This window comes from Bubalus kerabau, chromosome 19 (genome assembly GCF_029407905.1).
Source record: "Bubalus kerabau isolate K-KA32 ecotype Philippines breed swamp buffalo chromosome 19, PCC_UOA_SB_1v2, whole genome shotgun sequence".
Lineage (NCBI taxonomy): Eukaryota > Metazoa > Chordata > Mammalia > Artiodactyla > Bovidae > Bubalus > Bubalus kerabau.
The window spans coordinates 56620337-56645329 of NC_073642.1; the positions used below are offsets into that span (position 1 = coordinate 56620337).

The following is a 24993-nucleotide window of genomic DNA, read 5'->3' on the forward strand; positions in this document are numbered from 1 at the left end:
AAAAAAAGGGAAATAAATGTTTTTTTAACAAGGAAGGAAATTTTGACACATGCTCCAGCACAACGTGGCCCACCAGGCTCCTCTGTCCATGGGATTTCTCAGGCAAGGATAATGGAGTGGGTTGCCATTTCCTTCTCCAGGGTATCTTCCTGACCCAGGGATCAAACCTGGGTCTCCCGCATTGCAGGCAGATTCTTTACCCTCTGGGCCACCAGGGAAGCCCACACAAAGTAATTAAAATCACAGGGACAGAAAGTAGAATGGCGGTTGCTGGGGACTGGGGTGGGCCGCAGGAGGTAATGTTTAGTGGGTTCAGGGGTTCAGTTTGGGAAGATGTAAAAGTTCTGGGGATCGATGATGGTGATACATTCACAATGATGTGAAAGTCCTTAATGCCAGAGAACGTACTCTTAAAAATAGATAAGATGGTAAATTATATGTTATGTATTTTACCACAATTATAATTAAAAAAGATTTTTTAAGAGTGCAAGTTGAGCTCAGGTAACTGTTAAGTGTGGGTACCTATTAGACTTGCAAGTGGGAAAGGCGGTAGGCAGTCAGATCTACAAGTTAAGTTCAGGAGAGCCGTCTGGGCTGAAAAGAGAAACTGGAGAGCAGTTGGCATATTGATGGCTTCAAAGTCAAGACGCTGGATGAGATCATGGAGGAAATGAGTGGAGACTGAGAGCAGGACCCTGATGGCACCCTGGGACACTCCATGCGCGGAGTCGAGAGTAAAAGAGGGGGGCCTTCCTCTGAGAAGCACTGAAGAGGGAGGAAAACTAAGGACCCTGTTGTCATCAAAGAGAAGGGCCGGCCGGCTGTGCCCACTGCTTCACAGGCCGGGGGGCGGGGGGTGGGGGGGTCTCTACCATCTGGCAGGGGGTTTCAGCTGCCCACTTTCTCGGATGTCACTCTGCCTTCCTGTTCACTTGACCGCCAAGGCTCAAGCTGGACGTCAGCTCAGAACTGGGTCTTGCCCAGTGGCAAGACCAAAGTGGCTTCGTACTTGGAATCAACTGTATTAGATTTTGCAGAATTTTTGTTTCATGTGGGTGGAGAAAGTGGAAGCAATTTGAGCTTTTAATGACAATGATTTCCTATCTTTTTAGAACTGAAGCCTGGGAAATGCTTAAAGAAGAAAGCTCAGGCATTGATTCCCAGCTTGAAGATAAATTGATACATTGATTCTTTGCAGCTTAGGTGTGGGGTCTCCTCTTGCCCCGACCTTCCTTGCCCAGGGTTTTTATCTCTGTGTGGCCCCCTTGGGGATATGCTATGTTCCCCATCCTGTGCAGCTCCCAGGTGCCCTGTCTTACTAGTATCCTGTATCCTCTGTTCAATGTCAAAGAAACAAAGAGCCAGGCTTTACTCAGCACCTGCTTTTTGCCAGGCCCCAGCCCAGTGCTTCACACACAGCACACAGCTGGGTCCACAGCAGTCCTGGGAGGGGGCATGATAAACCCCATTCTGCCGAGGGGGAACCAAAACTCAGAGAGGTTCCATGACTTGCCCAAGGTCACACAACCAGGAACTGTTGTTTGGCTCTGCTCAGCGCCCTTGCCAGGCTAACAGGCTCCCCCTCACAGCACACAGAGGAGCTGGGTCTTTTCAACTTATCATGAATGCCCCACACCCCCTGGGGTGTCATGTCACACATACTACTAGATTGAGCCTTGTGAGTATCCCCTGATGGACCGACTGGCCTCCTTGTCTTTCCCCCTAGAATGGAGGGAGAGGTGGAGGTGCTGGAGAGAGGGTACTTTAGGATCTCTGACAGTGATCTGACTCCTCACCCTCAGCTTGTCCCTGCTGCTGCTGCTGCTAAGTCGCTTCAGTCGTGTCCGACTCTGTGCGACCCCATAGACAGCAGCCCACCAAGCTCTGCCGTCCCTGGGATTCTCCAGGCAAGAACACTGGAGTGGGTTGCCATTGCCCTCTCCATTGTGTGAAAGTGAAAAGTGAAAGTGAAGTCGCTCAGTCGTGTCCGACTTGTACCGACCCCATGGACTGCAGCCCACCAGGCTCCTCCATCCATGGGATTTTCTAGGCAAGAGTACTGGAGTGGCTTGCCATCAACTCCCAAATGGCTTGAGGTGACGACATGGGGGAGTTGGGATGGGATGCAGCTGTCTCAAGGCCATATGGGTTTTTCTATATAATTTTAATTTATTTTTTTGGCTGTGCTGGGTCTTTGTTGCTTTGCTCGGGTTTTTCTCTAGTTGTGATGAGCAGGGCTACTCTCTCTCTCTAGTTGTGTGCAGGCTTCTTATTGCATTGACTTCTTTCGTTGCAGAGCCCAGGCTCTAGAGTGTGTGGGCGTCAGTAGTCGTGGCTCCTGGGCTCTAGAAAACAGGCTCAAGAGTTGTGGTGCACGGGCATAGTTGCTCTGCAGCATGTGGGATCTTCCTGGCTCAGAGGTCGAACCTGTGTCTCCTACACTGGCTGGATGTATTCTCTACACTGATGGATTCTCTACCACTGAGCCACCAAGGAAGTCCCAGCCACATAGTTTTAACATAGACAACATGCTTATTTGGCTTTAAGTGAGGAGGTGAGGGGCTGGTGATGGAGCTTATGGGAGTGACCAGATCTCCCCCAACCTGCCCCTTGGCAGCACTGCTGGGCCATGGAGTAGTCCAGGAGCTCCTATAGAACCAGAGGGACCATGAGTACTGGGTCCACTCTCCCATCCCAGGCCCTCACAAGCTCAGGCTGGACAAGACTTTATCCTGGGCCAGCAAATGCACAGAGATCCTGCCCCAAACAGCTATGAGGGGTTTAGTGAACGAAAACCCTATCTACCTTATTTTGGGATTTCTGTGTGTGTTCCACATATTCTACAACCATGTGTCTTATTATTATAATTAGAAAGTGTGCTATTTTTAAGAGTCAAGTTCACTTTGGAAATCACTTTGATGCCAGTAGCTAACTCAAGACCAGACTCTGAGACTTTTCCTCTATTTTCTTGAACTTCCCTGACGATAGTCAGGGGGTAGGGGTGTGGAGCAGATGAGAACTTACGTTCGGATCTAAAGTCATGACACCAACCTACATACTTGACTTCGCTCAAATTATTTAGCATTTCTGAGCCTCAGTTTTCCTCGTCTGTAAAATGAGGGAAATAATTATTCTTATACATAATTGTTGTGAAAATTAATTAGGAGCATGGATGTCACATACTTAGTAGAGAGCTGGCTCTCTGTCACTATCGGTACCTAAATGTGTCCCTGGAACTCACAACAGCAGGGGGTCAGAATAGACCTCTGGTCACATGGCTTTTTGGACATCTGTGTGCAGCATCTTTGCTCATTCACAAGACTGATGATACTAGCCTGACTCCACTTACATGCTGGCCAATTCTAGGGTTTCAGTTCAGTTCAGTTCAGTTCGGTTCAGTTGCTCAGTCTTATCCGACTCTTTGCGACCCCATGAATTGCAGCACACCAGGCCTCCCTGTCCATCACCAACTCCCGGAGTTCACTCAAACTCACATCCATCGAGTCAGTGATGCCATCCAGCCATCTCATCCTCTGTCCTCCCCTTCTCCTCTTGCCCCCAATCCCTCCCAGCATCAGAGTCTTTTCCAATGAGTCAACTCTTCGCATCAGGCGGCCAAAGTACTGGAGATCCAGCTTTAGCATCAGTCCTTCCAAAGAACACCCAGGACTAATCTCCTTTAGAATGGACTGGTTGGATCTCCTTGCAGTCCAAGGGACTCGCAAGAGTCTTCTCCAACACCACAGTTCAAAAGCATCAATTCTTCAGCACTCAGCCTTCTTCACAGTCCAACTCTCACATCCACACATGACCACAGGAAAAACCATAGCCTTGACTAGACGGACCTTTGTTGGTAAAGTAATGTCTCTGCTTTTGAATATGCTATCTAGGTTGGTCATAACTTTCCTTCCAAGGAGTAAATGTCTTTTAATTTCATGGCTGCAATCACCATCTGCAGTGATTTTGGAGCCCCCCAAATTAAAGTCTGACACTGTTTCCACTGCTTCCCCATCTATTTCCCATGAAGTGATGGGACCAGATGCCATGATCTTAATTTTCTGAATGTTGAGCTTTAAGCCAACTTTTTCACTCTCGTCTTTCACTTTCATCAAGAGGCTTTTGAGTTCCTCTTCACTTTCTGCCATAAGGGTGGTGTCATCTGCATATCTGAGGTTATTGATATTTCTCCTGGCAATCTTGATTCTGGCTTGTGCTTCTTCCAGCCCAGCGTTTCTCATGATGTACTCTGCATAGAAGTTAAATAAGCAGGGTGACAATATACAGCCTTGGTGTACTCCTTTTCCGATTTGGAACCAGTCTGTTGTTCCATGTCCAGTTCTAACTGTTGCTTCCTGATCTGCATATAGGTTTCTCAAGAGGCAGGTCAGGTAGTCTGGTATTCCCATCTCTTTCAGAATTTTCCACAGTTTATTGTGATCCACACAGTCAAAGGCTTTGGCATAGGCAATAAAGCAGAAATAGATGTTTTTCTGGAACTCTCTTGCTTTTTCAATGATCCAGCAGATGTTGGCAATTTGATCTCTGGTTCCTCTGCCTTTTCTAAAACAGCTTGAACATCCGGCAGTTCACAGTTCACATATTGCTGAAGCCTGACTTGGAGAATTTTGAGCATTACTTTACTAGCATGTGAGATGAGTGCAATTGTGCGGTAGTTTGAACATTCTTTGGCACTGCCTTTCTTTGGGATTGGAATGAAAACTGACCTTTTCCAGTCCTGTGGCCACTGCTGAATTTTCCAAATTTGCTGGCATATTGAGTGCAGCACTTTCACAGCATCATCTTTCAGGATTTGAAATAACTCAACTGGAATTCCATCACCTCCACTAGCTTTGTTCATAGTGATGCTTTCTAAGGCCCACTTGACTTCACATTCCAGGATGTCTGGCTCTAGGTGAGTGATTACACTTCTAGGGTTTACTCAGAACTAAAAGTACACATTTATGAGCTGACTCATTGGAAAAAAACTCTGATGCTGGGGAAGATTGAGGGCAGGAAGAGACGGGGGCAACACAGAGTAAGATGCTTGGATAGAATCATCAATTCAACGGAGATGAGTTTGAGCAAACTCAGGAGATAGTGAAGGTCAGGGAAGCTTGGCGTGCTGCAGTCCATGAGAGTCACAAAGAGTCAGACACAACTGAGCGACTGAACAACAAGAAAATTGAACTTAAGTATTCTCCATGTCAAATCTTGGCTTACTAGCAAAGTATTCTACAGGTTGATGTCATTCAGTAATGGTAATAATGCTTTCTGAAGAAGCTCTTGGAAAGCCAGCATGAGTTCCCCAAACGCAACCCTAGCGCTGATGGCCCCACACTTTGCCTTTATTTCCAAGGCGTTCCAGAGGTGTCGACCCCAACGTTAGCTTACCAGGGGAGATCAGTAGCAGCTGCTCAGGTGTTTCTATGCAGAGATGGGAACCCCAAGTCATCCAGGTATGTGTGTCTCATCCCAGTTTAAAAGGATGACAGTGGAGAAGACTAGCAGTGTCTCAAACTGAGTTATGACCCATTAGAGAAGTAAAATCATTTCAGTGGAGGTTAACCAGCATCTCTGGAAAATGAAATAGAAACATCGTTGTATTGCTTGTATAGTAATGGTAAGTACTCTCTTGTGAAATTCTGTGTGTGTATGTTTTCACTGTGCAGTGGCCAAACATTTTGAAAAATACTTCTTAATTATATGCTCTCTCCTGTGTGCACATGTGTGCTCACTTGTGTCCAACTCTTTGCAATCCCAGGGACTGTAGCCCACCAGGCTCCTCTGTCCATGGGATTTTCCAGACAGGAATACTGCAGTGGGTTGCCATGTCCATCTTCAGGGGATCTTCTCAACCCAGGCACCAAACCCGTGTCTCCTGCACTGGCAGGCGGGTTCTTTACCACCAGTGCCGCCTGGGAAGCCCGTGATGTGTATTAGAAATGCTTATATTCTCCAAATTGCTGGCATACAAACAAAGCTCTGGCAACTCAGAGAGAAACTAGAGAATTCTCCTGGGTGGGACCCCTGATGCCAGATAACACCAGTGTTGCTCTGTTTGCAGAGTGGAGGGAGGGGAGCCCGATCTGATAGTGGGGAGAGAAGATTTCGCTGTTTTTGGATAAGATGCATGAACTCTTCCCAGGGAGCAGGCTTCCCAGGACTGGATTACTTCCCACTGTAGTTAAATGGACCCTTATGGCCTAAAAACATCAATCCACCTTCACTTAGTATGAAACAAGTTCCCCAAAGGGAAAGTCCAGAACAGAAGATATATTCATCTCAACTAGAACTCTTGTTCTGAACTGCCTTTTCATCACCATTGATGTAAGTCTGGCCGGAATTCAGGGTCAGAGCTCCTTCCTCTTCCTGGTTCTGCTTCTCAGAAAAAGGGGCTGCCTTTTCTGACAGTGCACATGTAGCCTCAGGACCACATTGAGGTGGTAACACCTACTCAGTGGCCTGCCATCTAAGCATACATGATCCACCATCTTCCAGCACAACAAAAGGACATGGACAGGCATGTAGATTTTGTTTTTGTATTTTTTTAGTGTTGTGCTGGGTCTTCGTTGCTCAAGAGCCTTTGGTAGTCACAGGGACTGGAGGCTACTCTCCAGTTGTGGGGCAGGGGCTTTTCACTGCAGTGGAGCACGGGCTTAGGTGCCCAGGCTTCAGTAGTTGGGGCTCGTGGGTCCAGTAGTTGCGGCTCACGGGCAGAGTATCTTGCGGCATGTGGCATCTTCCTGGACCAGGGATAGAACCTGTGTCCCCTGCAATTGGAAGGTGGATTCTTTACCACTGAGCCACCACCAGGGAAGCCCGATTTTGTTCTTTTAAACATATCCAGAAAAAAGCACTCAGACTTCAGACTTTTTTGTATTGTGTTACTAGTGAAACATGCATAATGTAAATTTGTAACCATTTTTTAGTGTGTGGTTCAGTGATAACAAGGTATATTCACATTGTTGTGAACTATCACCACCATCCATCTCTTGAACTTTTCCATCTTCCCAAACTGGAGCTCTGTCCCCATTAAGGAATAACCCCCCTCCCGCCAGTCCCTGGCAACCACCATCCTGCTTTGTGTCTCTAAGAATTTGACTGTTTTAGTCTCCCACGTAAGTGAAATCATTCAGTGTTTGTCCTTTGGGTGACTCGCTTATTTCACTTAACAAAATATCCTCAAAATTCATGCATGTTACACCTTACCTGCCTCCTGGGAAAGCTGTATGCAGGTCAAGAAGCAACAGTTAGAACCAGACATGGAAGAACAGACTGCTTCCAAATTGGGAAAGGAGAGTGTCAAGGCTGTATATTGTCAACCTGCTTATTTAACTTACATGAAGAATACATCGTGCAAAATGCTGGACTGGATGAAGCACAAGCTGGAATCAAGATTGCCAGAACTTAGACATGCAGATGACACCATGCTTATGGCAGAAAGCGAAGAGGAACTGAAGAGCCTCTTGGTGAGAATGAAAAAGCTGGCTTAAAACTTTCACCAATCAAAAAGCAGATGGCATCTGGTCCCATCACCTCATGGCAAATAGATGGGAAACAATGGAAACAGTGACAGACTTTATTTTCTTGGGCTCCAAAATCACTGCAGATGGTGACTGCAGCCATGAAATTAAAAGATGACTACTCCTTAGAAGAAAAGCTATGACCAGCCTAGACAGCATATTAAATAGCAGAGACATTACTTTGCCAACAAAGGTCCATCTAGTCAAAGCTATGGTTTTTCCAGTAGTCTTGTATGGATGTGAGAGTTGGACTATAAAGAAAGATGAGCACTGAAGAATTGATGCTTTTGAACTATGGTGTTGGGGAAGACTGTTGAGAGTTCCTTGGATTGTAAGGAGACCCAAACAGTCAATCCTAAAGGAAATCGGTCTGAATAGTCATAGGAAGGACTGATGCTGTAGCTGAAGCTCCAATACTTTGGCCACCTGATGCAAATAACTGACTCCTTGGAAAAGACCCTGGTGTTGGGAAATATTGAAGGCAGGAGGAGAAGGTAATAACAGAGGATGAGATGGTTGGATGCCATACTGACTCGATGGACATGAGTTTGAGCAAGCTCTGGGAGTTGGTGATGGACAGGGAAGCATGGTGTGCTGCAGTCCATGGGGTGGCAAAGAGTTGGACATGACTGAGTGACTGAACTGAACTGAACTGAATGACATGTCAGAATTTCCTTCCTCTTTAAGGCTGAATGATGGTCCTTTGTATGTACAGACCAATTCTGCTTATTTGTTCATCCATCAGTGTACATGTGGATAGCATCCACCTTCTGCTTAATGTGAATCATGCTGCCACAGGTGCATAAATACTTCTTTGAAACTCAGCTTTCAGTTCTTTCGGGTTTCAAAGAATACTCTGGCATCTGTACATCTGTACCCAGAAGTGGAACTGTTGGATCATATGGGTTGTTTGAGTAATCTCTGTATCATTTTCCATAGCAGTTAAGATATTAAAGAATTCCATCATGGGGGTATTTAAAGAGATATAAAAGTGTAATTTTCATGTTCTTAGATGATTAAAACAGTATTTCTCCTAATCGTGATAGAAGCCACAACCACTAACACCGAGTCCTGGGTAGGTGTGGAGGGCTATGCGCTCATACTTTTTCTCACTTAACCCTTTCGACACTGTATGAGGCAGGTACTATTGTTAGGTCATCTGACCGATGCAGAAACTGAGGGTTCAAGGGTTTAACTACTAACCCAAGGCCAGCAGCATCAGGACCTAAAACCTACACAATCTGATTCCACAACCCACTTTCTTAACTCCTGTCACATCTGTGCCCCTTCTTTCTCTCTCTCCTGTCTAAAAAAGTTTATCTTGTGTTACAGTCATCTGTCTTCCATTTCAGTTCCTTTTTAGTCTTTTTTGCGGGCTTCCCAGGTGGCACCAGTAATAGAGAAACTGCCTGCCAATTCAGGAGATGTAAGAGATGCAGGTTTGATCCTTGGGTCAGGAAGATCCCCTAGAGCAAGGCATGGCAACCCACTCCAGTATTCTTGCCTGGAGAATCCCATGGACAGAGGAGCCTGGCGGGTTATGGTCCATAAGGTCACAAAGAGTCAGACATGACTGAGATAATTTAGTCTGTTTTGTGTCTGTAAAGCAAACAAGATCCTGGAAGAGGGCAAGAATGGGCCAGTAGCAGCCAACACTCGCCCCACTGGGTTTTGGCTGCCCTGCTGGTTAACAGAGACCTGTGTGGGCTACCAGCAGCGTCCACCATGGTGACCCGGCCGCCGGCCTCCCTGCTCTCACAGCCTCTGACTCTAACACAGCGCTGAAGATTCTGATGCCATTTCTCAAATTGGTCTGATAGGGTAGCCCCCAGCACAGGCTCTGGCACACAGTGGACGTTCAACCAAGTTCTGCAGGAATAAAAAAAAAAGAAGGGTCCTTCACGCACAAACACAGGAAAGTGTGATCCTGCCAGGCACCTGGCTCTCCACAAGGACCCTGTGCCCTCGCCCCCTGTCAGGTTTGACCATCTGCTGGCAATCGAGCATGTGGAAAGGGCTGCCACTGCTACAACGCGAGGAAGAGGAATGTCGAGCACTTGGGGGACCCTATTGATGACCTTTTCCTTGGTGCACACAAGATTCCTGGAATCTCGTCAACTGGCAAGCAAGGAGCACTGAAAATTCCACAAGAAAATGTCAGCACGAAATGCCTTTTTTATTGACTATTGAACAAATGACAGGAAGGAGTTATATGGGACCATTTTTTCCACTCCAGAAATGGTCTTTGTTTATTCTGGTCGGTATAGGCAGTAACGACTCTGAAATCCAGTGTTTACAAGAGAAGGAAAGGGAAATGATGTTCAACCGAGCATATTCTATTTGTCCGGCTCTAAAACATCAAAACTAATGACTACTAAAATCAAGACCTGGCATATTATTTCGGTCATACAAGATGAATGTACCATATGTGTTCTGTGTCATCTTATGAAGTATATTAATTTTAAGTATATTTTAAATTCCTGATCAGTGTGATATTTTGATAGCTAATAATGTAATGTGATCATTTGTGTTTATATAGAACTTTATAGTATTCAAAGAGGTTTCATAAAAATTATATTGATTAATCCACTTTTAAAACCTATATGGGACTTCCCTGGTGGTCCAGTGGTTAAGACTTTGCCTTTCAATGCAGGGGTGTGAGTTTGATCCCGGGTTGGGGAGCTAAGACCCCACATGCCTCATGGCCAGAAAGCCAAAATGTGAAAGAGAAACGATATTGTAACAAATTCAATAAGAATTTTAAAAATGGTCCACATCAAAAAAATCTTCAAATACTTATTTAACAAAATAAATAAATACATAAATCTGTAGGTAAGGAAGGTCCACTCCAGTACTCTTGCCTGGAAAATCCCATGGACGGAGGAGCCTGGTAGGCTGCAGTCCATGGGGTCACTAAGAGTCGGGCAGGACTTAGAGACTTCACTTTCACTTTTCACTTTCATGCATTGGCGAAGGAAATGGCAACCCACTCCAGTGTTCTTGCCTGGAGAATCCCAGGGACAGAGGAGCCTAGTGGGCTGCCGTCTATGGGGTCGCACAGAGTCGGACACGACTGAAGCGACTTAGCAGCAGCAGCAAGGGAGGTATAGTTTCCGAAAGTGAGGCCTGGGGTGGTGTCTTGCAGTTCCCTAATTAATTAGGAGTAGAGGTCAGACTCCCAGGGTCTCATCTGACATACTTCGTGGGATCGGGTTACCTTTATGAATTTCTGAAAGGCTTGATGTAACTGGAACACCAGCGTGCCTCCCCTGGGGGGATATCAGCCTGTGGGGGCAATTAAGGCGTGTTAGTCTTCCATATTTACTTGTTCTCTGCATTCAAACAGTTCTGAGTGTTTCCCAGACCCATTAGTTGCCTTTGGCTTTTTGAGGTTTTGATGAGACAATGAAAGCCTTCCTGGCTGCGTAGAGAATTTCTGCCAATCTCCTAGGTCTTTCCCAGAAGAGGCCTTGGGTGTGGCGCCCGCAGTGAAACTGGCTTCCTCCTTTCCTGCCTCTTGGGGCTGGGTGGGCGAGGACCTGAGGCCTGGGGGGAAGGAGATTCTGCATTGGAAGGGGCCCAGAGGGTCCAAAGGAGCCCTCACTTAATGGCCCCTGGACCTGTGAGATTCCCCCTAACGAGGCCCCCAAGATCCCAGAGGAAGCAGGTGGAGCCGGGTGTTGGTGTTCTCAAGCTACCGACTTTGTGGACCCTTCTCTTGGCCTCAGGATCCCCGGCCCCTCCTGTGTCTGCCCAGCCTCCTGCTCGGCCCACTACCCCTCCCGGGGTGCTCCTCTCTCTCCTCTGCTCCATCAACACCCCGATTCCTCAACCCCACAGTCAGTTGCCTTGTCGTGGAATCGCACTCAACTGAGAATCAGGACACCCACCTCCCACTCACTACCTGGGCCCTGTCCTTCTCAGAGACCCCGTGAAGTGAGGAAATCAAGGGCACCGATGGGACAGACCTCAGGAGTGAGCAAGATGAATTTAAGATGCTGAAGGGCAGAGACAGAAACAGACAAGCTAGCGATGCTGTGTCGTTCTTTTCTTTCGTTCAGTGGGCTGTCGTGGATCTAGAAAACTGTTCTGAGAAAATTCCTCAGGGTGTGGACCTGAGGCGCCTGGTCATTCACAATGAGCACGAGGCACCAGGTCTCTGAAGCCCCCGGTGAGTTGGCTCCAGACCTCTCTCCACCGTCACACAGTGAAATCTCGCCTCTGGTGGTTCTTCCACATAGTTGTAGAAACAGACACAAAAACCATCCTACGGCATCCTGTAGGCTGGGGGGTGGGAGGGGGTGCAGGGGGCGGACCATCACTCCTTGAGACACTGGTGTAACCAGGAAGGGTTCATTTTGAATTTATGCTGGCTCTGTGTGTTCAGTTGTGTCTGACTCTGTGAGCCCATCGACTGTAGCTCGCCAGGCTCCTTCATCCATAAAAGTTTCCAGGCAAGAATACTGGAGTGGGTTGCCATTCCCTTCTCCAGGGGATCTTCTCAACCCAGGAATTGAACCCAGGCTGCTTCATTGTGGGCAGATTCCTTACCATCTGAGCCACAAGCACCTTGGTGAATGGTTAGCTAGAGGCAGCTGCAACCACCTTCTGGAGCCAGGATCAGCTGACCTCTAGTCTACAAAATCCTCCAGAAATACTTGGATGCAGGACCAGATGGTGTTCGTAGGGCGCCACCTGAAAGGGTACAGGCGACAGGGCTTGTTATTAATAGATTTTTTCATTTTCTGGCAAAAGTGGCATTGCCTGGTAATTATTTTTAGCCAATTATTATTAGCCAATTATGTTTAGCCAATAATTACTTTTAGCCAGTTCACCTATCTTGAACACCATTTATTTCACCAATGAATTAAATAATTTCTAGCACTTACTTATTCTGACATATTTATTCTAGCATTTATTATGCTAATTAACAAACCTTCTGGTGCCTATCAGATGGGTCTTTCAATTGTGGTCTCTTTCAAATGCTAACCGGCCACCCGTGGGGTGTGAATTCCTGATCAGGCTACTTTACATATTAACCAGGCACCCATCTGGTGTAAATTAAAATTAACTGACACACATACATTTCACATACTTGAGACAGAAGCGTTTTAATTACAGAATTGACTTTAACAACCTAGGCCAGTTCCCGTCTGCAAATGGAATGCTGTCTGGTTGCCTGGAAAATCCCATGGACGGAGAAGCCTGGTAGGCCTCAGTCCATGGGGTCAAGAAGAGTCGGACACGACTGAGCAACTTCACTTTCACTTTTCACTTTCATGCATTGGAGAAGGAAATGGCAACCCACTCCAGTGTTCTTGCCTGGAGAATCCCAGGGACGGGGGAGCATGGTGGGCTGCCGTCTATGGGATCGCACAGAGTCAGACATGACTGAAGTGACTTAGCAGCAGCAGCAGCAAACTAATGGGACTCAGGGTCTTGCGGCCACACCCTGTTCAGGAGCCACTGGAAAGGAGACCAAGTCCTGGGTGTCACCATCTCCCATGGACCTGGCACTTTCAGCATAGAGGGCACTCCATCTGTGACTGGAGAATGTGCTCTAAAAGTGGATACAGCCACACTGTTGAGTTCCAAACCTCTGCTGCTAAGTCACTTCAGTCGTGTCCGACTCTGTGCGACCCCACAGACGGCAGCCCACCAGGCTCCCCCGTCCCTGGGATTCTCCAGCCAGGAACACTGGAGTGGGTTGCCATTTTCTTCTCCAATGCGTGAAAGTGAAAAGTGAAAGGGAAGTCGCTCAGTCGTGTCTGACTCTTAGCGACCGCATGGACTGCAGCCCACCAGGCTCCTCCATCCATGGGATTTTCCAGGCAAGAGTACTGGAGTGGGCTGCTATTGCCTTCTCCTCCAAACCTCTACTCATTTTCTATTAATTAATTAATATATTTATTTTTGGCTGAGCTAGGGTCTTCGTTGCTGTGCACAGGCTTTATCTAGTTGCGGTGAGCAGGGGCTACTCTCCAGTTAATAGTGTGTGGGTTTCTCATTCAGTGGCTTCTCGTTACTGAGCGCAGGCTCTAGTGGTGCAGGCTTCAATAGTTGGTGTTCAGGCTTAGAAGCTGTGACACGAGCACTTAGTTGCCCCAAGGCAGGTGCAATCTTCCCAGGTCAGGGATTGAACCCACGTTGCCTGCATTCAGGTGGATTCTTAACCACTGGACCACCAGGGTAGTCCATCAACTTGTTTTTGTTTAGTTTTTAATTGAAGGACAATTGCTTTACATTACTATGTTGGTTTCTGCTGTACATCACCATGAATCAGCCATCAGATCAGATCAGATCAGTCGCTCAGTCGTGTCTGACTCTTTGAGACCCCATGAATTGCAGCACACCAGGCCTCCCTGTCCATCACCAACTCCCGGAGTTCACCTAGACTCACGTCCATCGAGTCAGTGATGCCATCCAGCCATCTCATTCTCTGTCGTCCCCTTCTCCTCTTGCCCCCAATCCCTCCCAGCGTCAGAGTCTTTTCCAATGAGTCAACTCTTTGCATGAGGTGGCCAAAGTACTGGAGTTTCAGCTTTAGCATCATTCCTTCCAAAGAAATCCCAGGGCTGATCTTCTTCAGAATGGACTGGTTGGATCTCCTTGCAGTCCAAGGGACTCGCAAGAGTCTTCTCCAACACCACAGTTCAAAAGCATCAATTCTTCAGCACTCAGCCTTCTTCACAGTCCAACTCTCACATCCATACATGACCACAGGAAAAACCATAGCCTTGACTAGACAAACCTCTGTTGGCAAAGTAATGTCTCTGCTTTTGAATATGCTATCTAGGTTGGTCATAACTTTCCTTCCAAGGAGTAAATGTCTTTTAATTTCATGGCCGCAGTCACCATCTGCAGTGATTTTGGAGCCCCCCAAAATAAAGTCTGACACTGTTTCCACTGTTTCCCCATCTATTTCCCATGAAGTGATGGGACCGGATGCCATGATCTTCGTTTTCTGAATGTTGAGCTTTAAGCCAACTTTTTCACTCTCCACTTTCACTTTCATCAAGAGGCTTTTGAGTTCTTCTTCACTTTCTACCATAAGGGTGGTATCATCTGCATATCTGAGGTTATTGATATTTCTCCCGGCAATCTTGATTCCAGCTTGTGTTTCTTCCAGTCCAGCATTTCTCATGATGTACTCTGCATATAAGTTAAATAAACAGGGTGACAATTTACAGCCTTGAAGAACTCCTTTTCCTATTTGGAATAGGTATATGTATATGTCCCCTCCCTCTTGAACCTCTCTCCCACCTCCTACCCCATCCTGTTACTGGCCCAAATCTTGGCTTTCTCTGCCCACCGAAAACAAGTAAAAATTACGGAGACAGAGTTTGGAGGAAATAGAAAGGTGGCTTTAGTTCTCAGCTGGTGGAGAGGGGAACCCAGTAGGCTCATGCCTCCAGAACTGTGCCCCCGCCCCCATGAGGAGTCTAGGGGCTGATATAAGATGAGGGCTCGCAGTCAGGAGTTGGTGATGAGCAACCAAGGTGTTAGGATCTTGGTTTCCTTCTCTTTCATTGTTTCAAAGACAATCATAGGCTGGAATCAGTAACCCAGTAATTGAGTCTGGCAGTCCGGTGGCTCTGTGGCCTTCTTTCTGATACGTAACTACAAGGGGAAGGGTGTTGTAAGGATAAACATCAGAGGCAAGATGTATCTAGCATAGAGTCAAAGGAAAAATAGGTGCAAAATGTAGCTCCTACAGAGTTAGGGGACAGAAAAGCAAACTTAGTTACAGACATGCAGAGTTAGGAGCAGTTAAAGTTGGAAAAAAACCCAAAAACCAGGACTCTTCAGTCCTGCTCACTCACTGTTCTCTTTATCCTCTTTGTTCTCAGGACAGGGAAAGAGAAAACTCATTCCTCGTTTTTCTTTTCCACTGCAACAATTCCACCCCTCTAGGTTGTCACTGAGCCTTCAACTTGTCTTTACTAGAGAAGTTTCTAGAATACCGGAAGAAGTACAGCATCTCCTTGTTGTCTGAAATGTGTCCAGGCCAATCCTTTTTCTCACCCTGAGGGCACGCGGGGTAGGAGCTGCTCCTGCCTCAGCACACAGAGTAACGCCTAACATACAGTAAATGGTGTTGAAGGACTGAATGAGGGAGGCCGGAGAGGCTAAAGAACAGGGGACATCCTCGCCTGTTGCTGGGTGCCTCAAGACTCAACTCATGGAGGATAAGTTGCTGCCTGTGACATGGAGGCTGACTTTGCGGTCATCGCGGCTAAGTGCTCAGCTGGTCAGCCAGTCAGGCAAGGCTGCCCAGGGGGAGGGACCTGGCTTGGAGCCTGTCTAGCCAGAAACTCATCTCCTCCATGAGTGGAGTCTTGAGGCACCAGAGGAGAAGGGGACCTGGTTCTTAGCCTCTGGCCTCTCATTCAGTCCTTCAACAACCATTTACTGTATGTTAGGCGTTACTCTGTGTGCTGAGGCAGGAGCAGCTCCCTGCTCCACAGAGCATCTGCTCTAGTGTTGGGAGATGGACAATGAACCCTAACAAACAAATATACCAGAGTGTGCTAAACGGGTTTCCCTGGTGGCTCAGATGGTAAAGAATCTGCCTGCAAAGCGGGAGACCCAGGTTCTATCCCTGGGTGGGGAAGATCCAGAAGAACCTGGTGGGCTACAATCCATAGGGTCACAAAGAGTCAGACACGACTGAGCAACTAACACACACACACACACACACACACACATTGTCCTAAACAGAGATGAGAGCTACAGGTAGAGGAGAGACAGGCCACTTTAGATCAGTGGTCAGGACAGCCTCTCTGAGGAGGGGTCATCTCTGCCTTTATTTGTGCTTTCTGTGTGATGGAAAGGAAGAGAACAATGCAGCAAATGTTTGGAGGATGCAAGAGGCTCCGGTTCTGCTTCTGCTTTCTTCTGCCCCCGCTTTCCCTCCCCTCCCAGCAGCTGTCCTTCCCATCAGGGCCAACCTCTCCTGTGTCTGGGTCCTTCCAGGTCCCACCCTTCCTCTTTGACGGCTTCACAAGTTTCAGGAATTTTGACTGATACCTGAGAACAGCCCTCTCCCTTTCCATCATCAAAAACAGCCCCAGAGATGAGCAGAAACCTCTGAGGGGACCAGTGCCTGGGTAAGAAAACCTGAACTGTAATCAACAAATTGCTGGAAGCTTTGTGTGGGCAAGTCTGAGAGTTAGAAGATCCAGGGGGACCTAGTCATAGGGGGTTCCCACACTTCCATGAGCATTACCTCCAGGGACTCTGCCAGGTCCATGCTGAATACTAGAGAAAAGTCCCCTCATGCTTTAGGTAGAGCAGGGGGAAGGAGCCACTTGAAACACACCAGAGCACTCTTTTCTGGACAAAGCCTGCCCTCAGAAGAAATTATTTTACCAGTGCCTAGCCTGCTGGGGGGCTTCCCAGGTAGCACAGGTGGTAAAGAAACTGCCTACCAATGCAGGAGATGTAAGTAAGAGATGCGGGTTCAATCCCTGGGTCAGGAAATTCCCTGGAGGAGGGCATGGCAACCCCCTCCAATGTTCATGCCTGGAGAATTCCATGGACAGAGGAGCCTGGTGGGCTACGGTCTGTAGGGTTACAAAGAGTCAGACACAAGTTAGCAACTAAACAACAATGTCAACTACCTGTCAATAAAACTGAAGGGAAAAAATTTAAAACTTCTGCTCTGCAAAGGACCATGTCAAGAGGACGAGAAGACAAGGCATAGACTGGAAGAAAACATTTACAAAAGATGTTTTTGATGAAAGACTGTAACCCAAAATATACAAAGAACTCTTAGAACTCACCATTAATAATAAAATAAATGGCCCAATTTAAAAATGGGCAAAAGACGTAAACAGACAGTTCACCAAAGAAGATGTACGGATGGCAAATAAGGATATGAAGATACGTTCAGCATCCTTTGTTTCTGGCCTCCACCCTGGATTAGTTCTTTGGTTGGGTCACCCAGACAATTCCCACCCTCAGGCCCCTCGAGCGTGTCTTCTTATTACAAACACCTGAAGATGTTTGGGTCTACTAGAAACATGGCTTATACCACATTGAGAAAATGGGAAATTATGCTATGAGGAAATGTATGTTTCTAGAAACAGATTATTTCTAATAATACATGCAAAAATACATTATACATTATGAAATGTATTTGAAAATGCTGGTATAACAGTTTACAATTGCTTACTTCTTTGTTTTCACAAGAAATTAAGGTTTCTAAGGCTTCCCTTGTGGCTCAGATGGTCAAAGAATCTGCCTGCAATGCAGGAGACCTGAGTTCAATCCCTGGGTCAGGAAGATCTCCTGGAGAAGGACATGGCAATTCACTGGAGTGTTGTTACCTGGAGAATCCCATGGACAGAGGAGCCTGGCAGGCCATAGTCCATGGGGTCACAAAGAGTCAGACACAACTGAGTGACTTACACTTTCACTTTCAAAAGTTAAGAATTCTAATTAATATACTATTTTAAAAAAAGTAAAACGAAAGTTAGTTGCTCAGTCATGTCTGACTCTTAGTGACCTCATGGACTGGAGCCTGCCAGGCTCTTTTGTGGAATTCTCCGGGTAAGAATACTAGAGTGGGTTGCCATTCCCTTCTCCAGGGGATCTTCCCGACCCAGGGATTAAACTCAAGTCTCCTCCATTGCAGGCAGATTCCTTATTGTCTGAGCCACCAGGGAAGCCCCATATGTACTATAAAACTACTAAAATAAATAAGGAAAACATCTTCATATGTAAGGAAAAAATTTTAAAAGAATGAGTGGGAATGCATTTTGTTAAGGGCAAATAAAGTAAAAAGGTTAAAAAAAGAGGGAAAGCATAGGATAAAGTCTGAATATTGGGGGTGGGGGGCAGGGAAAGGGAGTTATAGAAAGTTTATGGGAAAGGAACCATGAGAAGAGTTCTCTGTATGATCAGGACTAGCTAAGATTAGAGTAGATTTAATCGGACTTCCCCGGTGGTCCAGTGGCTAAAAATCTGCCTGTCAATGCAGGGGACAGGGATGGGAGTCCTGATCCGGGAAGATCCCACGTGCCGTGGGGCAGCTAAGCCCACGTGCCACGACTACTGAAGCCCTCAGTCTCTAGACTGAGGCTGTAGCCTGTGCAGCAAGAGAAGCCCATGCGCCGCAACTAGAGAGTAACCCCTGCTCTCCGCAGAGAAAGCCCGTGCAGCAACGAAGACCCAGTGCAGCTAAAAATAAAATAAAATAATAAACATTTTTAAAGGTATGCTGATACAAAATTAGAATTCTGTTTTCTCTCTGTGTTAAAAAGACAAAAGTCTGCTTTTGACAAAGAATTAATAAAATGTTTTTCTTTACTTTTGAGTAGCCTGTCTAAGAAGACGTGACTTTGTTTTATCAAAACAGTTTCCTATATTGTTTTTATTAGGTCTTTGGTCATTTGTTTGGTCCCAAACCAGTGCTCCCCAAAATCTATTTTTCTTTAGCTGAAGGTGGTATTGTATGTAAGGTGAGGGCTTCAGCGGTTTTTGGTTCAGCCCTCATTTTCAGTTCTCCCGGCTTTTTCCCGTGTATATGTCTTATTAAACTTTTGTTTGATTTTTCTCCTGTTACTCTATCGCAGATCAGTTTAGAGTAGAGGAAAATTTCTTCCTCTAAGGCAAGCTATATGACCTTTCCAATCCTATGATGAAATCTTTTTTTGTTCCAGGTGATTCTAACTGGGGAGGTCATTATGCCTTGACCTGTACTTCCCGAGCTCGTGTGAGGTCCACAGGCATTAACTGAGGAAAGAGACTGGGCCCTTCAGACCACCCGGGGAGCAGAACTGGACTCAGGCCCTCCCATCTGTCACTAAGGCATCGTAGCCCAGCAAACCACTCTCGTGGATGCAACTTTTCCCCTGGATGAAGAGTGGACATGGTATTTCAAGCCGTAAGCCAGGGACCTCCACTCCTGGAAATCAGGAACCAGGTCTTATCTGCTTTCCCCAGCAACCATTGGAGGGAAACCCAGTGTTTGGTAAACCCTTTTTGAATGAAGGAATACAGTGCTTTATTAGAGTGGTGATTCTTCCAACTCTAGAGGCATCAGAATCTCCTCAGGGGCATCTTAAGCTGCCCAGGGTGGGGGGCAGGTGGGGCTCAGGGTTCCTGATTCAGGCAATCTGAGTTGGCCTGGAGAGTCTGCATCTCTGACAAGTCCCCAGGTAACGTTGCTGCCTCTCCTGCCTCGGGGACCACCCTTTGAGACCCTGGACTAGAAGGTTGGTTCCCAGGGTCGTGGAAGAGGCTGGTGTTGGGAGATAGATGGGAAGGCAAATCAGGAGGCAGGAAGGTTCCTGAGCGTGGAGCCTGGAACAGCAGCGGGGATGGGCTGGTGCTTTGCAGGTCCTCCAGCCAGCAGCTGAGGCCCCGGAGCCCCTCACCTGTGAGAAGTGTTAGCATCCAGAGGCCCTCGCTGCCTCCTTCCTGTCCTGCCTTTACACTGTCTTGTACCTCTTCTGCTCACTTTGTCCTTCCGCCTGTCTTTTTACTCCCTCTCTCTCCCTCCTGTGTGTGTGTGTATGCATGCTAAGTCGCTTGAGTCTTGTCCTGTTTGCAGCCCTATGGACTGCAGCCCACCAGACTCCTCTGTCCATGGAATTTTCCAGGCAAGAATACTGGAGTGGGTTTCCATGCCCTCCTCCAGGGGATCTTCCCGACACAGGGATCGAACCTGCGTCTCCTTAGTCTCCTGCATTGGCAGGTGGATTCTTTACCTCTGAACCACTGGGGAAGCCCCTCCCTGCTACACCTGCCCTGATTTCTCTCCAACATCTCCCTGGACTGGCTTGTTATCCCCACTTTACAGAGGAGGGGCTGAGGCACAGAGAGGGAAGGTGGCATGCTCAAAGCCACCCAACTAAGAAACAGAGCAGAGATCTGGGTCTGGATCTTTGACTCCATACTCTGGGTCCTTCCCAATGAGATGCAGAAGTTTCCAGTTTTTGGCAGTGCCAGGGTGTGGGGTGGAGGGAGGAGGAGTCAGGCAGATGAAGTGACATTTTCAGGGGAAATGCTCTGCTCTAAAGGGGCCCAGGGAGCCTTCTCTGCTTTCTCTGTACTTCCTGGATCAGAACTGGAAAAAAGCACTCAGAGAGCCATCTCGCACATGATTTCTGATTCACACAGACACAAAAGACTGAACCCAGCCAAGCAAGCTCACACAGCCCCACACTTATCCTCTGGGGATGGAAATTCTCCTTCCACATTTCCACCCAGTCTTTCTCATAAATATATTAATAATGCACCACCCTTGAAAAGAAAATGGAACATCATTATAGCAAAATTACAAACACAGTTTCATAAAGCCCTTTCTCTGGGCCAGGCCTGGGCTTGCTCTGGAGACAATGATGGAGGGGTACAGAATTCAGGGTCCACGAGGGGAGGTGATTTCAGGAGCTGGGGTAGAAGTATGCACGCTGCTTGTGAGGACACAGAGAATGGGTGCTTGGCTCGTTCCGAGAGCTCAAGCAAGCCTGCCTCTAAGAGGTGGCTCTGAACTGGGTCTTGGAGAGTGAGTAGGATATAAGAGCCAGGTGAAGAAGGGTAGGAAGGACCTTTCAGACAGCAAGACACACAGAAGCGAAGGTGCAGAGACATGAAGCAGCGCAGGGGATAACTAGAGATGTCATACTGGAGTTCTGGGGGTCACTCCGTGGGGACCCCAGAGTCATCAAGAGATGCCAGACAGAGCTGTGGCCTGAGCTTTGGTGAAGCTTGCCTGGTTAGATGCAGAAGAATGTCTCTCATCTCTCTTCTTGCATTGCTTATAAGAAGGCCCTCCCATACTCAGGGGATCTTATCGTGACTGCAGCAGGAGTGGGTACCATGTTGAAGAGCCCGAGGTAGGTGGCCACCACCATCCAGGGCACACCCTGCCCTCTCTGGCCCTTGGCTGTGCCCCAGGGGTTTTACTTGAGGGCAAAACAAATGGTTGGAGGGCATTTCCCAGAGCTTGTCAGGAACCAAGTGTGGATTGATGATGTCTTACAGGAAGGACTAAGAAAGGAAGGCAGGATGGATGGATGGATGGATAGATGGACAGACTGCTGGTGAGCTGGCTAGCTGGATGAATGGATAGACGAATAGCCTGATGGATGAATGGATAATGGTTGGATGGATGATGCAGAAAGGCAGGAATGAGGCCTCTGGCTCTCATTCTCTTCCAGCACTTTCATCCCACTCTACTTTAAATCTTTTTTTAAAAAAATTGAGATATAACTAACAACGTGCATGACCTTAAGTGTACAGTGGGTGAATTTTTACACATGTATGCACCTGTGCAGCCACCAGCAAGGTCACAATGTAGAACAGTTCAGCTTCCCAGGAGACCCCTCTCTCTCTTCTCTCCACCCGACTCTGAACAGCAATATCACCTAACTATGAGCATCAGCCCGTTATACTCCAAGCCTGAATCAATAGTGACCACCCACTATTACTCAGCCTCTAAGCCCAAAAGTCATCCTGGAGCCTCATCCCCCACCCACAATTAACCAGGCCCTGGATGCAGTCCACTCTGCCCACTTGAGTCCTCTGTCCCCCCACTCCCGTCCCTCTGTCTCAGTCTGGATTGGTGTGGAAGCCCCCAAGCTCTCTGCCTTCAGCCACTCCCTGGTCAGTTCTCCTCCTCCACCCACCCACCTGCTCTTGGCAGGGCCTCTTGAAGATGGTGTGGTCATTCGGGGATTCCCGGGAATTTGCAGGCCATCATGGTTGGTTCAGCTGGTCCTCACAGCTCTTAGAGGCTGAGTGCCAGTCAGTTCCTGAACTGTTGACTGATCGCATGCACCCTGAGGATCCCCAGGGCCGTCTCTGGACCAGAAGGATGTGAATGGTGAGGGCAGGCAGGGTGTGGGAGGAAATGGTCCCATGGTCCCAGAAGCACTGACATGTAAAGAGCAAATATGATCTAGTGGAGAAGAGAAATGGGAGAACAAAGTCCATGCAAATGACGGAAAATGCGACTCTGGGCCGGGTACCCCTGGGAAGGGGCTCTTGGACAAAGGGCTTGCCTGGAAATGCTTGTGGGCCTCCCTCCCACCTTGGTCCCTTGGGAAGAATGCACATGCAGGTTCTCAGGCCGGTTGTGAGTAGAGACAGGTCCCGAGTGACATTTGCCAATACGTGCCTCCTGTTTTGAAAAGTTTTCATGGGACTTCTCTGGTGGTCCAGTGGCTGAGACTCCATGCTCCTACTTCAGGGGGCCCAGGATTTGATCCCTGGTCTGAGGACTAGATCCTGCATGCCACAGTTAAGACCCGGCACAGCCAAATAAATTAATAAATACAAATCTTTAAAAAGAAAAGTGTTGAGTGAGTGGCCTCCATGGCCCCTGGCTTGACTCACTCCTGCTTTTGTCACCTGTGGTGCTAGCTGTCCCTCATCCAGAAAGTCTTTCTTGAGCCACTCCAATAAACTGGGTTGGGTGCCCCTACTGTGTGCCATGATCCCCACACACTGTGCTTGCCTGATCACTCATCTAGAATGTGATCCCTCTGGGAGCGGGGTGGGGGGGGGGGCAGGGGCTGTATTCACCACTGTATCCCTGCTTCAGGGCCTGGCACACAGGTGCTCAGTAAAACTTTGATGGGCAATGGAATGAATGTGCAAATGCCTGATTGGGAAGATGAGCCCCTTCCTCCTGTATGTCCTGATCTTCCTGTTATAGATCCCTTTGCCCCCTTCCTTTGTTTTTAGAGGAGAAGAAGGGTGTATTTGATTTCTTCCCCTCAGGCATCTCTCTCCTGTGTCTCCACCTAAGATCCTCCTTTCTCGGGGGAACCTGAACTATTTAACAGGGACAGACATGTTAATAACTTAGACAAGTGGTTCTCTGGGACCTTGTTTTTGGAGAGAGGTAGAAGGAAGCAAAGCAAATCACTTAAAAAAAAAATCAGCAAGTAAGTCAAAGGAATAAAGCTCTGGGCAGAAGGCCAGGGGCCCCAGCCCTGCCGACAATAATCCACCTCATTTCGTGAGCACCTACTGTGTGCCAAGGACATGTGAGGTGCTTTACTTGCATTATCTCATTTAATCCTCACAACAACCCTCCAAAGAGGCATTGTTATTATCATCCACCTCCCCATTATACAGATGAGGACACTGAGGCAGAGAGAGGTTGACACCTCTGCCAGGAAAGACCCAAGTCAGATCTGGCTGATTGCAAACCATTCTCCCTGCTGGGCCCAGGATGGGGCTGCCTTTTCTCCATGGTTCTGCTCCCTCAGCCACATGGGGGTGATACCTAGAAGGCGACGGCAGTGGGACCTGGTCCATCCCCCACTGGAGGCTAACAGTAGGGTTACAGGAGGAACAGGAGCCATCCTGGGACCAAAGCCATTGGCAGATAATGCAGAGCTGGGCAGGGCTGGCTTGGCAGGAAGTAGGCATGCTGCCCCTGCAGAAATGAATCTGTAGTGTCAAGAAAATGGAGATTTCCAGAAAAAGCATACTATTTAGTTGCATGAAGAAACAGCCCACTTTGAACAGTGGCAGCTCTGGGGAGTGGATCTGGGACGTAGGACACATTTATTTTTCACTATGGGTCTTCCAGTGGCATTAGTATTTTTACCCAAAGTTTTATTTTTTAAAAAAGAGACCATGGCAAGTCAAATGCTCTTTTTCCACTTATAATGTATGTTGTGGGGTTTTTTTTTTTTCCCATTTTTTTCTCCTCCTCCACTACTTTTATCTCTGTCCCATTTTTTTTTTTTCCAGGAAGAAAAACTGCCAGGCATCCTCGTGCAGCATGGAGTCTGGAGCAGATTCTCAAGCACCCTGGGCACAGAGGTGGACAGGCTGCTCTTCCATGGCACTCATGCCCAGATGATCCAGAAGCTGATGGGAATCACCCTGCCATAAGGGTGACCATGCCCATTACAGGTGTGGGAGGTGGGTACCAGATGGTCCCACCTGGTTCTAGGGAGGAGCTCCCTGAGGGTCCTGGTTTCCTTCCACAGGAGTCGTGCAAATAAACACTGGCCCTGGGTGAACAACGTGCTCCACGCAGTCCTGGATCACTGCATGCTCACCTCCTGGGGATGTGGGGGTCATGTAAGTGATGAGGACCAAGGAAAACAGTTCTCTGGGGTTCCCAGTTTTTGCTTTTATTCCCAAATTCTAGGAGGCCTTGATTCCAGCCTCCTCACCCCAGCTTTTTTAGGCCACCCATGTGTTCTGGAACTGTACACAATTAATTTTATTATCAAATAATAAAATTTTATTATCAAATAATTAATTGGTCTTCTGACCAATCACTAATGGGGATGCCAGTGAGCAATGAACTGCCAGGCAGACATAAAGGGCCCTGAATAATCCCTCTGGTTAATTAAGAAACAGAAAATGTACAAATGGGTGGTGTACATTACAAAGTTCAAGGGTTCACTAAAGGTTTACTCATCACTGCCACTGACAAAATATTTATACCTTGGAAATGCTCTCTTTTTCAAACAGCATTTCTTTTATTTAGGCA

The 24993-nt window shown here is 47.5% G+C and overlaps 1 protein-coding gene across 1 annotated transcript in view; it reads left to right on the forward strand.

Annotated features, from left to right (window-relative positions):
- The window catches only part of DGLUCY (D-glutamate cyclase), a 60414-nt gene extending 35930 nt beyond the window's left edge, over positions 1-24484 (forward strand). Inside the window, 6 exon segments of the mRNA XM_055555898.1 lie at positions 5278-5456; positions 9503-9546; positions 9549-9644; positions 19190-19219; positions 19222-19337; positions 24240-24484. Of these exon segments, the coding sequence (XP_055411873.1) occupies positions 5278-5456; positions 9503-9546; positions 9549-9644; positions 19190-19219; positions 19222-19337; positions 24240-24383 (609 nt within the window). The 3' untranslated portion in view covers positions 24384-24484.
- The last annotated feature ends 509 nt before the right edge of the window (positions 24485-24993 follow it).